At 43.4% G+C, this 17,166-nt stretch overlaps 1 protein-coding gene across 13 annotated transcripts in view; it reads left to right on the forward strand.

The window, feature by feature from the left end:
• ARHGAP21 (Rho GTPase activating protein 21) overlaps positions 1 to 17,166 on the forward strand; it is a 139,323-nt gene that overhangs the window by 22,011 nt on the left and 100,146 nt on the right. For 8 of the 13 annotated variants that reach the window (XR_014817997.1, XR_014817998.1, XR_014817999.1 and 5 more), the window contains exon 1: positions 4,093 to 4,212. The exons of the other annotated variants lie outside the window; for them this stretch is intronic. Coding sequence is in view for 4 of the 8 variants with exons in the window: in XM_084980312.1 (XP_084836438.1) it covers positions 4,129 to 4,212 (84 nt within the window). In the remaining 4 variants the exon portion in view is untranslated. Of the gene's footprint in view, positions 1 to 4,092; positions 4,213 to 17,166 lie in introns of those variants that run through there. 13 annotated transcript variants of the gene reach the window in all.

Raw genomic sequence — 17,166 nt, forward strand, 5'->3', positions numbered from 1 at the left:
CCATGATTTTCTTTTCTGTGGAAAGGTTCATTTGTGCCATATATTAGATTCCAGATATAAGTGAAATCATATGGTATTTGTCTTTCTCTTTCTGACTTACTTCACTTAGTATGTTTCATTTCTTTTCTTTCCTTTTTTTTTTTTTTTGGTCTTTTTTTCCTTTTCTAGGGCTGCACCCATGGCATATGGAGGTTCTCAGGCTAGGGGTCTAATTGGAGCTACAGCTGCCAGCCTACGCCAGAGCCATAGCAACCCAGGATCCGAGCCACGTCTGCGACTTATACCACAGCTCACAGCAATGCTGGATCCTTAACCCATTGAGCGATGCCAGGGATCAAACCGGCAACCTCATGGTTCCTAGTCAGATTCGTTAACCACTGAGCCACGATAAGAACTCCCAGTATGTTTCATTTCTTATTGTAGCTCCAGTTGTCTCAGTTTTGACTAGCCGCCACCTCTTCAAACTTTTATCCTGAGTCCTTTACACATGAGCCTCATTATCTTTGGTACCTTCCTTACTGTTCAGTCTGATTTTCCAGCCTATCTTTTATCCTGCCCAAGACCTGGAATCAGCCATTCCTCCAGGAAGCCCTGCTTTTTATTTTTTATCTCTCTCTTTTTTTATTTTTTTTATTTTTTTTTTGTGGTAGATGCTATGCAAGATCATGTCCAGAAGTTAGAGATGTTCATTGCTACTGCGTTGCAAATGTTCATGGTCCTTTTCATACTGACATTTTATTTCCAAATAACTTGAAACTCAGAGAAGTTGCAGAATGGTAGAGTTCCTTTATATCTTTCATCCAGACTTCCCTAAGTAAACATCTTAAATAACCATAGTGCAGTAATCAAAACGAGGAAATTAGTATTGCTACACTGTTATTATTAAATTATACACTGTGTTTAGGGATGATTTGTAAAAGCTTGATTATAGCTGTGCCTTTAGTCTCCAAGTCCTTTTTTTCTGGGTATTAACTTTAGTGGTTCTTAACCAGTAAGATTTCTCGGAGTCACCTGAGAACTTCTGAAAATCCAGTACCTGAAATCTTTTTTCCCCTCTTTCAGAATTGTTCAGAACCTCAAGATGGGGATAAGACTATATGGTGTCAGTTGAAGTATTTAGGGATTTTGCTAGAATCCCATCTGCTCCAACAGCTTAGTGGATGGAATCAATTGAGGAGAGAAGCAATTATATTTTGCTCCCAACTGGTGATAATGACCCCCTTAGACTCCAAGATAAAAAATATTCTGTCTTAAAATGAGTCAAGTTTGCTGCTTCCAGTGCCAGAGATTCCTATTATACTTAGAATTGTCCTTCCATATTTATTAACTCATTCCGGAAATGTTGGTTGAGCACCTTCTGTGTGCCAGGCACTGGGGATACAGCAGTGAAAAAACACAAGCAGAGTCTGGTCTCTGCATTCGTGGATGTACTTGGATATTGGAAAATGCGAACAACTTAACAGAGTGCAGTGACTGTTATTTTAGGAGGATTGCAGGGCACTACGAATACATACAGCTGGCAGACCTCACGTAGTGTAGGGATCAGCGAAAATCTTCCTGGCAAGGTTGTATTCAGGCTAAGTCAGGTAGAAGTTAGCTCCACAGAGGCAGAGGGAACATACTTAGTTTCTGAACATACCCTGGGGCTCCAGCTGGGGAGAAGTCCTCCTATCTCACTGGAGAAAAATGTGCAAGACCAAGGAAGAGAAAAATAGAAAGGTGAGCACTAGTCTTCACTGGGCCTTCTCAAAGCAGTCAAGCTTTCATAGAAATGGGAACTCTCATTCTCAATCACATATCATCCAGTTTCCATACCATCTGAGCTACATAATTAAAGTACCCAAAATAAAAGTGACACAAAGTGGTTTGTGCAAAAATAAACCGTGTGAAGTGTGAGTCTGATTTGGTGGGAGCAGAAATGATGGCTAGAGAATGACTTCGCAAACATAGGTGAGCCTGCCATGGGACCAGTCAGCATTTCATACAGCAGGAATTGAGAATTTGTGGTTTATCTGGCAAAGTCCGTTGGGCAGAGGTCAGTTAAGCCAACAGCAACTGTAGTTATAGTGTGGGGGCTTGATGAGCTCATTGAAAGGAGTGAGAAAACGAAGAGGGCCAAGGCTAGAACCTTAGGGACCACTTTCGCAATCAAGGGAAAGAGAGAGGATAACAAACTAGTTGAAAGCAAGTTTTACAGGAGCCTCACTTTTTAGATTTTGAGGCCTTTAAATCTGACCTTTCTACTTAGACACTGAGCAGTCTTGCAACTTTTTTTTTTTAACTTTTATTTTTTTGTCACTCCCAGGGCGTGTAAGTTCCCAGGATCGAACCTGCACTGCAGCACTGCTGCAGTGACAACGCTGGATCCTTAACTGACTGCGTCTCAAGAGAATTCCTTTGCAATTTTATTTTTGTTTAATCAGGCGTTTTGCACTTATTTGCCATTGAAGGCTTTTTTGGTTTGTTTTTTAACTTAGCTAATTCATATTCTGTGTCCTGTAGAAAAAACAGGAACCTTCTTTTGGAAATGCAACTGTAGGCAGAAGGGAGCAACCAAAGGGATTTGGGCAGGTAGACTTTGCCTCGCTGAGGTTTCAGATTCTTACAGGGGACAGGATTCCAGAAGGGAGTGAGATAGGATTTTTGGGAGACCAGCTTGAGCCCAGGAGAAAGCTAACGGGAGCCTCAGTATAGGCAGTGACAGTGGGAATGACAAAGAGACGGGTCACTATAGATTTTAGTTGAAGTGCCAGGAATTGGTAACTGGATGTGAGAGGAAGGAAGAGGGTAGGGAGTCTGGTGACTGGTTTTTGTTTGCGTGGCCAAGAGAATGAATGGTGCTGCTTATGCAGATGCGGTGATACAGAGCTGGGGCCAGTGGTGAAAGGGAAGATGAGTTCCGTTTTGGACACGCAGGGTAAGGTATCTAGGTGTGTGTGTTTAGCCAACATTCAGACATGCAGACCTGGAGCTTGGGAGAAGGGGTAGGGCTGAAGAGGCATTTTGAAATAATTCATAATTAAAAGTCTGGAGGATGACATCATCTAAGGCTGATGTTAAGATATGGGTGGTCCAATTCTTTTTTTTTTTTTTTGTCTTTTTGCCATTTCTTGGGCCGCTCCCGTGGCATATGGAGGTTCCCAGGCTAGGGGTCGAATTGGAACTGTAGCCACCGGCCTACGCCAGAGCCACAGCAACGCAGGATCTGAGCCGCGTCTGCAACCTACACCACAGCTCACGGCAACGCCGGATCCTTAACCCACTGAGCAAGGGCAGGGATCGAACCCACAACCTCATGGTTCTTAGTCGGATTCGTTAACCACTGCGCCATGACGGGAACTCCCAATTCTAATTTAGACGGAAAGGAAGCCCATCTCAGGAATATTAGTAATCATTTGTTAGGTGTCTCTTCCATACTATTTCAAGTATATTACAGATATTATTTTATTTCCTACTAAAGTCCCCATGAGAGTAGGTGTTATTGTCTCCATTTTACAAGTGAATGAGTTGAGGCTCAGAGGTAAAGCCATTAGCTCCCAGTCAGGTCATATATTTGTAGGGGGCATTTGAAATGAGTCTTGCCAAGGTTGAGGCTTTCTTTCAAGGAAGGCATGGTTAAAGAGGTAGGAAGAAAACTAAGAGAGTTGAGACACATTGAAGGGGTTGTTGCAGTGTACGATGTCCTGAGAGATGACCAGGAGTTTGGATTGGACATGACGTCAGGGTCACTGATGATGCTCTGGCTTGTGTTGGGAGTGGGCTCATTATGGGAAGCAGTCGGCATAATTGATTTATTGTACCACTCCCCAGTGTAATTTCATTGCATGTGTAAATGTAGCCTGTGATACCCAGAAAGAAGGAAAAAGCAATGAGCTTTTAAAAAAGCAAGTAACAAGAGCTACAGAATGAGATTTCTAGGAAGAGTCTCTCCTTTATGACGTAACAGTTGGACTGTTCCGGTGCTTGGGAAGATGCTGCCTGCCGCCCTGCCAGGTAGCTGGTGCTGCTTGGACGGGAAGGGGAGGGGAAGATGCTCTGTGCAGCTCGCCTCAGTGCAGAGCTTGCTAACAGCGCTCGGTGCTGACAACAGCTGAGTCAGAAGACGCGCAGGCTGCTGGAGAGGCCGACATGGCCCAGTTCAGGATTTTAGACTGCATGGGCAACCATAATTGGAGTTTTTTGTGCAATCTGTATTGTGCATGGAGTGGTCAGGTTTGTTTGATAAATATATATGTGTATATGTCTTGGCTTTTTAATTCAAAACTGCTGTAATGTGTAAAGGAAGAAAAAAAATCAGTGAAAAGGCTGGCTATGAAATCACTGTCTTCCTAGAGCAGTAAAAAAGTAACCTTCAGACTCTTTGTTGAAATTCTTGTTTAGTATGCATATCTCAATGCTCACCATATGACTTTCTCTAGAAGAATTAACTCTAAAGCTGCACAGTACGACTTAATTTGTAGAGCTTTGAGTGGTGGGGGAGGGGAAGTTAGAACGAATTACTATTAAACTAGGAAAAATTAAAGCAATACAATTAAGACTTAGTAAATGTTTTATGTTTTTAGAGATATTTAATATTATATTCATAAGGAGGTAGGCAAGATTTGGAATGAGTTGCTTTTTAGTTTGTCATTTTTAATGCAATATGGTTCTTGACTTCTTTCACTATGGGATTAAATGTAAGTTCTTTTTTGAAATCTGTTATAGAATTGTTGGCTTTTGAGAATAGTCATTTTGCAATAGAGAAACTTTGCCAGGTATTTTTTTAAATGATAGTTATATGCCTTTGAGTTTTCTTTCTTAAGAAGCAGAAGCTCCTACCTCTCCCTCCAACCTTCAACCAACATTGTTATTATCAGGTACAGCCTGTTTTTGTAATTTATATGTAATGTTGTACATATTTCGCAGAAAAGCGTCTCTTAGAAATTACAAACCTGACGGATATCTTGTTCCAGTTATGGGTGAATCTTATGAATTATGTACCTTGTAGGGTTATTGGTCGCTTTGTGGATTTCCATCTTTGTTATTTAAAAAAGCTCTTTAGTATTGTTTGAAATTTGGGGGAGTTCCCGTCGTGGCACAGTGGTTAACGAATCCGACTAGGAACCACGAGGTTGCGGGTTCGGTCCCTGCCCTTGCTCAGTGGGTTAATGATCCGGCATTGCCGTGAGCTGTGGTGTAGGTTGCAGACGCGGCTCGGATCCCGAGTTGCTGTGGCTCTGGCGTAGGCCGGTGGCTACAGCTCCGATTCAACCCCTAGCCTGGGAACCTCCATATGCTGCGGGAGCGGCCCAAGAAATAGCAACAACAACAACAACAACAACAACAAGACAAAAAAGACAAAAAAAAAAAAAAAAAAGAAATTTGGAAGAAAAACTCAATTTAAAGTATTAAAAGCAGTGACACACACGCGCACACACAGACACTGCCATTTCTCATTCCCCCATAGGTACGACATGAACAGAAGTTTATGAAACATGAATTTAGATCCAAGTGGGACTTCTGGGTCTCTAATACTTTTGTTTATGTCTTGTTCTTTTTATTCGAGAATGGTGAAAAGGTATTTTCATAGTTTATGTTTGGCACATAGACTGATGTATCAGAGAAATTAGAGATGAAGAAGCTCACTTAGTCTTTATTTCTTCCAGCAAGAGATTGATTCTTCCGTGTACTTTCTAGTTCTTTCCCTAATGGATTTACATTACCTTGAAAATATGGATTCTGAATGGCTACTTAGAGAATAAAAGAAGATAGATACTGCAATTATCTTGGCATGTAAAATTCATAATATCAGGAACCCACCAGAGCTGAAACTTAAAAGGAAAATTCAGTGTTTAGTAACCAGTTTTGCCTCTATTACTACACTTAATAGTTTCATCAGAAAACTTTCTGGTTTGAGATCCAGGACCTTGTCAAGACTTCTTCATTCTAGCTAATCCCAAAGGAATACTTGGGTTGCAGCAGAATCTAGGGGTGAGTGATCCAGTAAGCCGGCAAGAGAAAGTGCTTTGGGACATGCCTTGGCCTGGGGTTTTGCAGGACTGCTGTTGCTGCTTAACCCTGTGGTTTAGGTCTGACAATAAGCCATGTGGTTGCTAGCATATCTTAGAAGAAGAGTTTGCAGAATTTAGCATGAAGTAAAAATAGCATGTGACCACATCTCCTGTGGCTTTTATGTCATCACTCAAAAGTATTTGGTGGAAGTCACTGACTCAGTGCATTTGGAGTTAGGCAGGTACCATAAAAGAGTGAAAGGAGTGGAAGAGAGTCAAGTATAGGACGGTCGTGGCCAACTGGGGGATTCAGCCTCACGAGATGGATGCCAGGTTGGACCTGTTGCTGTCAAATCATTGAGTTTTCAAGAGAAACTAAAATTTTGCATTTTTATGTACATTCATCCTAATTTTCAAGGGATGACTAATTCACGTTTTTCAAAATCCTGAGATCCAAGCCAAACGCATCTGTGGCCAGCTGTGGCTCTCAGCTTCCAGAGTGTGTAACTTCTGATTTATACAAAGCCTTGGGGCAGCAGCCAGTTTTATTTGACTTTTACTATGGAAACTGAGCAGTGCCCAGGGACGCTACTAGATAACCTTTGGAAGGTTTATGATTTTGGTAGGGCAACAAGGGAGAGAAATGAGAGGAGGAAATGAAAAGATAGGAGAGGAAGGAGCTGGTTCTCTGACCCCTCTGGCATCGCTCACTCACCTCTGCCTCCTCATTTCTGATGATACCTGCGTCACGGGTGTTGTGAGGGTTAAAGGAGATATGGCATTTCCCACAGTGCCTGGCACAATAAGTGCCTAATACAGGCTTGCTGTTATTAATATAGTCTAGGCTAATACAGTATATTTAGAGGTGATGCTCTGAGAATTATGTTGGAAAGAAAAAGATGGGAGTAAAGGGATTGCATTAATTTAATTTTTAAAACTGTAAAAAAAAAAAAAAAAAAAAAGTCCTGTAAATAAAATGCCGTGGTCACATGTAAAGATTGGAAAATAGAAATTAAAATTGATTTACCTAGTTCAATACAACCTCTGTTAATACTTTATATACATGGCTAGTTTTTTCCCCTCGCACAGGTTTTTTTCCCTCTGCGTGTATTTTACAAATTGTGATCATATGATGCACTTTTCGCCGTGTTGTGACATCATTTTTAATAGCTCCATAGTTGTTTAGCTAAAGGATTAGTATATACACACATGTGACATCTTTATTATTTTACCTATATTATCAATAAATTTATCTGTTGAACATGTAAATTACTTCTAGTTATTTGCTATTAGAAATAAAGTATGGTGAGGAGTTCCCACTGTGGCTCAGCAGGTTAAGGATCTGGCATTGCCTCTGTAGTGACTTGGGTCACCACTAAGGCGTGGGTTTTATCTCTGGCCCTGCGCAGTAGGTTAAGAATCGACATGGTCATAGAGGAGTGGGGGAGAGAAAGATCTAAGTGGAAACAAGCCCATATTAATGGCTGTGGCTGTGGCGTAGGCCGGCAGCTGTAGCTCTGATTTTGACCCTCTGATTTCGGTGCAGCCCAAAAAAGTCCAAAAAAAAAAAGTTTTCCTGTTTAGGATTATTATTATGGCCACACCCACAGCATATGGACGTTCCTGAGCCAGGGATTGAATCCAAATCACAGCTGTGACCCTAGCCACTGCAGTCAGGTTCTTAGCCTCTTGTGCCATAGCGGGAACTCTGTTTAGGATTATTTTCATTGGATACAATCTCAGAAGCAAAATTAACTGGGTCAGGGAGATCATTTTTTGAAAGTGTAACTTTTACAAACTACATTTCTATATTAAGAAAGCCTTAGAGGAGTTCCCGTCGTGGCGCAGTGGTTAACGAATCCGACTAGGAACCATGAGGTTGCGGGTTCGGTCCCTGCCCTTGCTCAGTGGGTTAACGATCCGGCGTTGCCGTGAGCTGTGGTGTAGGTTGCAGACTTGGCTCAGATCCTGCGTTGCTGTGGCTCTGGCGTAGGCCGGTGGCTACAGCTCCGATTCAACCCCTAGCCTGGGAACCTCCATATGCCGCGGGAGCGGCCCAAGAAATAGCAACAACAACAACAAAAAAGACAAAAGACAAAAAAAAAAAAAAAAAAAAAAAAAAAAAGAAAGCTTTAGAAAGGAGAGGTATTCTTAAAGTTGGCGAGAGCTGAGTGATGCTTTAAATTTCATAGATGGAAATAACCATCAATTCCCACAAAACCATGTTTCTCTTTTTTCCATGTTGGTAGGTGAGACATTTCAAATGTGGTAACCAGTATTTAGAACTAGGGGCTGAATGTTTGGTGATGGGGGAGTCAGATACAAGGAGTTGGGCTTTAAAGCTTCGTGTCTCTCACATAGCCTGTCACCCACTTCTTGGTTTTCTCACAAATTGAGTGACAGCTGATAGCGCATCACTCAAAAGAATACAGGGAAGCCCCAAGCCTGCGAGATCCTGACATTATCATTGTACAGATTTGCGTACAGTCTGCAGTCTTTTTAGCTCTGCTCAAAGTCCCCCAAAGACTGCCCAGGTCACTCAGCGTAAAATCCAAAGGCCTTAAGTCATCTGTCCCCCTCCCTCCTTCATCAGCATGGCCTTGTTTCCTCTCAGATCTTTCTCTCCCCACTCCTCTGACCACACTGGGCTCCTTGCTGTGCAACCCCAGGGCCTTTGCTGTCACGGTCTGTTCCCTCCTCCTGAAATGCTCTTCTCGCAGATCTCTGCATGGGTCACTGCTTCACCTCCTTTAGGGTTTTACTCACGTCGCCCCTTCTCGGTGAAGTGTTCTATTCAAATTTACTATAAAACATTATGAGGGGGAAAAATAATCATACCGTTAGAGAAGATAGGTTTATTTATTTTTTCTCTGAAAGGAAATTGTAAAATGATGAGCCACTGAGCAGAAGTAGTCGTTCTGTCCATTTCAAGGAAGGGGAGCCAGAGAGGCCCTCTGGATGGTTTCCTTGAATCAGAAACCAAGCAGAGAGCCCTATGGAGGCATGCGTTTTTCCTCTCTTCCCAGAAACCAAATGGAAGCCCGAGAGGCTGGCAGAGAATTTTTCTCTTTTTTTAATTGCTTCCCCCTTGAAGCTCCTGTCCTTTTTTATTAGGAGGCAGTTGGTAGCCTAGGGCTCCCTTCGTTTCTGAGAGCTGTTGGAATAAGCTGCCGCTTCTCACACCAGGCGGAGGAGGCTTCCACTTGATAAACGAGGAAATTGCGAACAGGCCTTTTGCCGCATAAGGTATCTTAAATTCTCACTATTCTGTGTGGCCCACAGACCAGCAGTGTCTGTGCTGCCTGGGAGTTTCGAAGAAATGCAGACTGTCGGGTCCCAGGTCCAGACTTCAGAATTTGCATTTTAACAAGATCTTCCTTAATTTTTCCATAGTTAAGCTCTGTCTGGAAAGAGAGTTAAGCTGGGTTTTTTTGGTTTATTTGTTTTAAGAGCTGCTTGCTTTAATTGTTTGTCTTTAAATATTTCCTTACATTGTATCTTCCTTTAAGAATTAAGGCAAATGCCTAGCATTATGGTGTTACCTATCATTTGCTTGATTGTTGGAATATTGAATTTATAGAAGAAAATCTAAGTGATTAGAGACCAGTTAATCTAAAATACCCGAACATAAAGACGAGAGCTCAGCTTTTCTTTTATGCTTCATTGTTATCATAGAAGAAAAGAAAAAGGAACCAACTTTAACTTTTGTTGTTATTATTTGCTTTTTAGGGCCTCATCCCCAGCATATGGAGGTTCCCAGGCTAGGGGTCAAAGTCAGAGCTGCAGCTGCCAGCCTACACCACAGCCATAGCAATGCCAGGTCTGAGGTGCATCTACAGCCTACACCCACAGCTCACGGCAATGCTGGATCCTTAACCCACTGAGTGAGGCCAGGTATCAAACCCACAACCTCATGGTTCCTAGTTGGATTCGCTTCCGCTGAGCCATGATGGAAACCTCTAACTTTTATTATTTAATTCAGGTAATCTCAAAACGAGGACCTAAAGGTTTAAGGACCCTGAGGATTTCTGCCTTGAGAGGCATGATAGTGTAAATGGCAGTTTTCTCGGCTTGACCTCCAGTTCATGGCTCTATGTAGCCCTGTGGCTTGACCTCCAGTTCATGGCTCTATGTAGCCCTGTGACGTGCTCTTGCACACTATCCACTCCCATGCACATGGCCTGGTCCTGGAGATGGGTGGTTGATACCAGCTGGAAGAAGCTTGCTGCTGGGCAAGGTGAGTGTGGGGTCTGCAGAAACATGTACATGTTAAAGTTGCCAAAATGCACAGATGCCTCATTTTCCACAGGTAGAGTTTGCAAGTGAAGCCAGGGGCCTGAATTCCAGGAGAGAAGCCTCTTAATCATAGTTAGGAGAAATCCAGGCAGACTGTTTTTGCATCTCACCAGAATGATTGGTCTCAGGCAAAAAGAGATTAAAAGAAAACCTTGTTACCCCCCCATGACTAGCCTTTTAACACCAGGCCTCTAAAATGCTGAAAAAAGGTCATAAGAAACTTTAGTGCAATCTTGTGTGAGAGAAAAATAGGTAACAATCACTTAGTATGTGTCAGGCACTTTACATAGGTCAGCTATGTAACTATAATTAACCTCCTTTAATTCTTATAACAATCTTACAGACTTGATACTATTTTCATATTCCCATTTTACAGGTGAGGAAACAGATGGAACAGGGGTTAAGTTTCTGCCCCCCACCTCCCGGTGTGGGTAGGAGGGTGGATGCATAGCCTAGAAGCTGCAGAGCAGGATGGGGTGCAAACCCAGGGTAGGAGATGAGGCTTCAACTCTGGAGTCCCTGCCCTACTGCTCACACTGCTGAAGGACTTGATAACATATTCAACTCACAGGCTTTTAAAACTAATAATTTTAAAGCTGCATTAAGAATGTAGAATAAATGATAAAAAAATTATATATATTGGAATATATATTTATACATATGTATGTGTATATGTATTTCCAATTGATGGCTGGTTTAGGGAGTGGTAGAGAAAAAGGAAGGAAAAGGAGCGGGAAGGGGGAAAGGGGCTAGGAATGTCTGGAATGATGGATGCACAGGATTGCGAGATAAAAGGGCCAAGAGCTGGCTAAGAAAGGTAAGGAAACAAAAAGGGAGCATTTGGTTTCTCGGTGACTAGTGGTGGTGGTGAGGTTTAGGTGCCTTTTGTCATTGTGGATTCATTAATAAGTCACTTTCTTAGCCCTTCTGACACAGAAACTCTAGCATTGTTGGAGTTCCCGTCGTGGCGCAGTGGTTAACGAATCCGACTAGGAACCATGAGGTCCCTGCCCTTGCTCAGTGGGTTAACAGTCCGGGGTTGCCGTGAGCTGTGGTGTAGGTTGCAGACGCGGCTCGGATCCCGCGTTGCTGCGGCTCTGGCGTAGGCTGGTGGCTACAGCTCCGATTCAACCCCTAGCCTGGGAACCTCCATATGCCGCGGGAGCAGCCCAAGAAATAACAACAACAAAAAAAGACAAAAAAAAAAAAAAAAAAAAAAAAAGAAACTCTAGCATTGTTAATATACATAAATATAAGAGTTCCCGTTGTGGTGCATTGGAAACAAATCCGACTAGGAACCAAGAGGTTGCGGCTTCAGTCCCTGGCCTCGCTCAGTGGGTTAAGGATCCGGCGTTGCCGTGAACTATAGTGTAGGTTGCAGACGAGGCTCGGATCTGTGGTGTAGGCCAGCAGCTACAGCTCTGATTTGACCCCTCACCTTGAACCTCCATATGCCGCAGGTGCGGCTCTAAAGAGACAAAAGACAAAATATATAGATATACACACACACACATACACATAAACATATTATGAGTTGGTGACCATGTTAATAGCAATATTGTTAGAAACATTGAGTCTATGTGAACAGAGTTTAATGTTGAAATAATGTTTTAAAAAGCGGGGTCAAGGGAGCTCCCGTCATGGCTCAGTGGTTAATGAGTCCGACTAGGAACCATGAGGTTGCCGGTTCAATCCCTGGCTTTGCTCAGTGGGTTAAGGATCCCGCGTTGTTGTGAGCTGTGATGTAGGTCACAGATGCGGCTCGGATCTGGCATTGCTGTGGCTCTGGTATAGACCGCCAGCTGTAGCTCCAATTAGACCCTAGCCTGGGAATTTATGTATGCCGCAGGTGTGGTCCTAAAAAGACAAAGAAAAAACAAAAACAAAACAGTCATGTCATTATTGCCCTCTAGCAGTGCGCATAATTGCTCTTGAGCTGAAAAGTGGTTAAGTTAGAATGAGGAGCTAGTTGTATAAATACTTTATATTGACCGTTGACATCAAGCTGTCACCACTGGCTGCCTCTGGATCTGTAACTCAGAGGCCCCAGACGCTGACTCTGTCTTGCTTGGGTTTGGCCTCGGTATTCTGCCTGGAAGCTTCTGGTGGGTGAAGTTGGGTTTAATTGAGTGAGAAAGACAAAAATGGGACTCTCGGAAGGCAAAAGCAGATTTCAGAAGGACAGACCCAATGGCATGTGGGAGAATGCAATGGCAGACCCTCTGTCGTGATGGTAGTTGGACTTGATTATGAGAAGAGCACTTCCAAATATTTGCTTTGATGTTCCCTCCACCCCAGGTCCGGGGAGAACTGCTTGGCCAGCTGGATGGTCTGGTGGAAAGAGGCTTGGATGCTGAGGAGAGGCTCCAGCAGGTGCCATCCTTTGGTTCTGAACAATTCTGTCCATTCTCCGGGTTTAGCGTTCTTATCTACAAACCGATTAGAGGATTGTCGGCACCTCCTTCTTCCAGTCTTGACAAAAAGTAATTCTGACGTCATAAAGGAGCAGGAGAAGAGAAGAGGCCGAGAGAGTATGGGCCAGGCCCAGGTCGAGGTCTGTGTGATCTAATCTTGGGAGTGACATCCGCCGCATTTGCCGAATTCCATCCATTAGAAGCCAGTCATCGGGTCCAGCCCACACTCAAGGGGAGGGGGCGGCACAGAGGCAGGAATACCAGAAGGCCGGTCACTGTTTTCTTTCATCTTTTGTTTTGCTGCAGTTGTGATTGATCATCCTCCAACGGAGAGATGGGGCAGGGGAGGCAGGTCACCTCCTGGTTCTGTGACTTACAGAACCCATGATGCAGTGGTGCTCAGAACAGTGATTCAGGACAGCAAAGGATACAAAGCAAAGTCAGCGAAGGGCAAAGGCGCCCAGGATAAAGCTCAGAGAAGACCATGCACGCGCTTCCGAGGGTCCTCTCCCAGTGGGATCCTAAAAGATGCACATAATTCCTCCAGCGACAAACTGCGTCAGCACATGTGAAATGCTGTCTGACAGGGAAGTTCATGCAGACAAGGTTTTCACTGGGGGCTGGTTGTGTGAGCCCCTTCTGACCAGCATATGCCAAAATTCCTGGCTCTCAGAAGGAAGACAGGTGTCCAGCACAAACCACTTTGTCTGTAACGACAGTGGAGGCCTAGTGGGCCCCTCCTGTCTTTATTGAATGGGGGATCCTCCAAAGTCCAAGTTCCCAGACGCCAACCCAGAGCTGAGCTCATAAGCCTGCCTTTCTGAGGATGGCAGCCTCAGGCCTGCCATGTTAACCTTTTTTGCACAGGAAGGAACAGGAATATGATAGGTTTACCACAAATAATGGTGATCAGCCGAACTGTTCTGTTCAATTGATGATTCTGGGCCTGTGCTTGATGAGGAGGAGGATACTGTGCTTTTTTAAGGCCTGGAGGTTAAAGGAGCTTAACTCGGGCAGTAATCCGAACATTTAGATCCTGACGAGGCTGTTCCAGTGCGTATTTGTAGTGAGCTGGAGTTTCACTGGTGCATCAGTGTGCTTCCAGACATATTTATTCAGTGCCTGGTTTTTGCCCAGCTACTGCGCTGGGCATTGCCTATAAAATGGTGAGATAGGTCTTAAGTCTGTGGTCCTGGAGATTATAATTGAGTGGAGGAGAGAGATAGTAAACGAAGAGAAATAAATATATAACTATAAATACAAACGTTCTCTTACAGGAAAAGAAAATGCTCATTTTCTATTCATTCACTACAATTTTTTTTATGTACCTGCTTTGTGCTACTTACTTTTCTGGCATGAATGAAACAAAGTCTTTGCCCTACATTTTGATGGGGTGGGGAGGAACACAGATAATAATCAGATACACAGGATTGTTTCAGATTGTTACAAGTGCTTTGAGGAAAAATAAAGCAGGGTGGAGTGATAGGGAGACTAGTTTAGATAAAGGTGGTCAGGAACCATCCCTCTGAGGTCACTTTTCTGAGTCGATGGTGTGTAAACAGAATCTTGAATGTGCTAGGAAAGCAGGCCACACAGAGAGCAGCACCCCAGGGTCGGGGAATCGCAGAGGTGAAGTCTCTGAGACTGGAGAGGGCTGGAGGCAGCCGGGAGATTGGTGCGGCAGGAGTCCGTGAACAGAGGGACAGGAGTAAGAGAATGAGTGTTGTCCAGGACCAGGGCCTGGCGGGTCTGTAGGACAGAGTTCTGGAGTTTCTTCCCAGTGTGATGGGAAGCCTGTTGTAGGCTTTTTGGCATGACGGTGACATAGCCAGATTGATGTTTAAACGGGAGCACATTTTAACAAGCATGTAGACATTGTCACTTAGAAGTGTAGCAAGTCCCTAAATTCGTAAATCGTGAATACAGCCTGATGGACTCTACTGCGTGAGTGCTCCTGAGGGGTCATTACCCCAATCAAGCTGTAGAATATCAACAGCCTCTCAGTAGCCCCCGTCATGCCCTGTTCCTGCAGTTCTTATCCTTGCCTCCAAAGATAACTCTGTAGGTGTCCACCACCATTGGTTTTCTTATGAATATTATCGTACCATAAGTACCCTCTTGTGTTTGACTTTTTTCACTTAGGATTATTTTTTAAATTCATCCATGTAGTTGCATTAGCTATAAGCTTTATATTTATAGGCGTTCCCGCCTTGGCGCAGTAGGTGAAGAATTTGGCTGTGGCAGCTCGAGTCCCTGCAGAGGTATGGGTTCTTCCCTGCCCGGTGCACTGGGTTAAAGGGTCCGGCATTGTCGCAGCTGGGGCTCAGATTCAGTCCCTGGCACAGGAACTTTCATATCCCGTGGGGTGTGACCATAAAAAAAAAAAAAAAAACACATGTATTTATAGTAATTCATTTTAGGAGTATACTGCAATTTAGCCACTCTACCTTTGATGACATTTGGCTCGTTTCCCGTTTTTGGCTGTGACAAATAATGCAACTATGGACATTTTTGCACATAGCTTTATGTGTATGAGTTTCTGTTGAGAGTTTATCTAGGATGGGAGTTACTGGGGTGTGGGATGTACACATTTTGTGGGCTACCTTTGACAGACAACTATCAGGCAGTTTTTTGAAGTGGTGGTACCAGTTTACACTCTGATCAGCAGTATTTGAGAAATCTTATTACTCTACATCCTTCTCAATGACGGCCAGTTAAAAAATATTTTTTTTAGCCATTATGGTGTATGTGTCATGGTATCATATTAAGGTTTTGATTTGCATTTGCCTGATGACTAAGGAGGTTGAGTGCCACTTGGATTTTTCTATTTATTTATTTAATTTTTATGGCTGCACCTGCAGCATATGGATCCCTGCAGGCCAGGGATTGAATTCGAGCCGCAGCTGCAGCAATACCAGATACTTTAACCCACTCTGCAGGGCTGGGAATCGAATCTGCCACCTCTGCAGCAAGCCTAAGCCGCTGCAGTCGGATTCTTTTTTTTTTTTTTTTTGTCCTTTTTGTCCTTTTAGGGCCGCACCCACAGCATGTGGAGGTTCTCAGGCTAGGGGTCGAATCAGAACTGCAGCTGCTGGCCTACACCAAACATAGGATCCGAGCCCTGTCTGCATCCTACACCACAGCTCACAGCAATGCCCAATTCCCCAACCCACTGAGCAAGGCTGGAAATTGAACCTGTGTCCTCATGGATGCTAGTCAGATTCGTTTCCCTGAGCCACAGTGGGAACTTAGCAGTGGGATTCTTTTTTTTTTTTGTCTTTTGTTGTTGTTGTTGTTGTTGTTGTTGTTGCTGCTGCTATTTCTTGGGCCGCTCCCGCGGCATATGGAGGTTCCCAGGCTAGGGGTCGAATCGGAGCTGTAGCCACCGGCCTACGCCAGAGCCACAGCAACGCAGGATCTGAGCCGCGTCTGCAACCTACACCACAGCTCATGGCAACGCCGGATCGTTAACCCACTGAGCAAGGGCAGGGACCGAACCCGCAACCTCATGGTTCCTAGTCGGATTCGTTAACCACTGCGCCACGACGGGAACTCCCAGCAGTGGGATTCTTAATCCGCTTCACCACAGCTGGAATTCCTTGGATTTCTTCTTTTGTAAAGTGTTCAGATCTTTTAACCACCATTTGCTAGTTGTAAGAACTTGGGTAAGTTACCTAATTTCTTTGAGTTCAGTGTTAGAATACATAAAATAGGAATAATGCCATCTACTTTTCAGTTTTTTTCAATAGTCTATTTGAGTATCCAAAGCAAGTTCGTACCCTTCAAGCAACTTCATCTTCCTGGTGTCCTTAAGAACTACTTAATAAATATTGTCTGCATTGACAATATCTACTTGAGTGTAAAGATGTTTAAAGATAGAATGTGCAGAGAGCGAGGGGCACTGCCATTTTAGCCTTACTAAAATGGATGTGGGGAAAGCAGTTTTTCCAAAAATAAGACAATTTTATGCGAAAACTTTTGTTTCTTCCTGTGAAGATTATAATTAATCAAATTTGAATTAATTCAGCAACAGTAATAACAATAATATCAATGTCACTAACAAAAATCTGGAAATTGGTTTGGGAGATAGTCCAGCCAACTAGTATTTAAAGAAAGAAATAGCCTGTGGCATCCATCTCAATCATAAACTCCTTGCACAATAGCCAAAGCAAAGTCGTATAAAGGGGGTATATTTCTTTTAATATATAATTCCCTTTTGACTGTTCAGGCTGATCTGAATGGTTAATGGCTCTTATTTCTACCTTATACATTTTTAGTAAAATTTATGGCATGTTGGATTTGTGTTTTTGTGAGTGCCGTATGTACTTTATAATACTTTTAAACTCCTCCTTGTGTCATATCCAGCTGGGATAATTATGCTTATTTAAGTGACAGTTTGCATTTGCAAATGATTTGAGAGGTTTCTAATTGTTATATCTTCACATTTCTGTGTCTGTTTTCTGTGT

Source organism: Sus scrofa, chromosome 10 (assembly GCF_054392235.1).
Source record: "Sus scrofa isolate SSC_HxYL_T2T_F1_AM1 chromosome 10, Sscrofa_HxYL_maternal_Yorkshire_Landrace_v2.0, whole genome shotgun sequence".
Lineage (NCBI taxonomy): Eukaryota > Metazoa > Chordata > Mammalia > Artiodactyla > Suidae > Sus > Sus scrofa.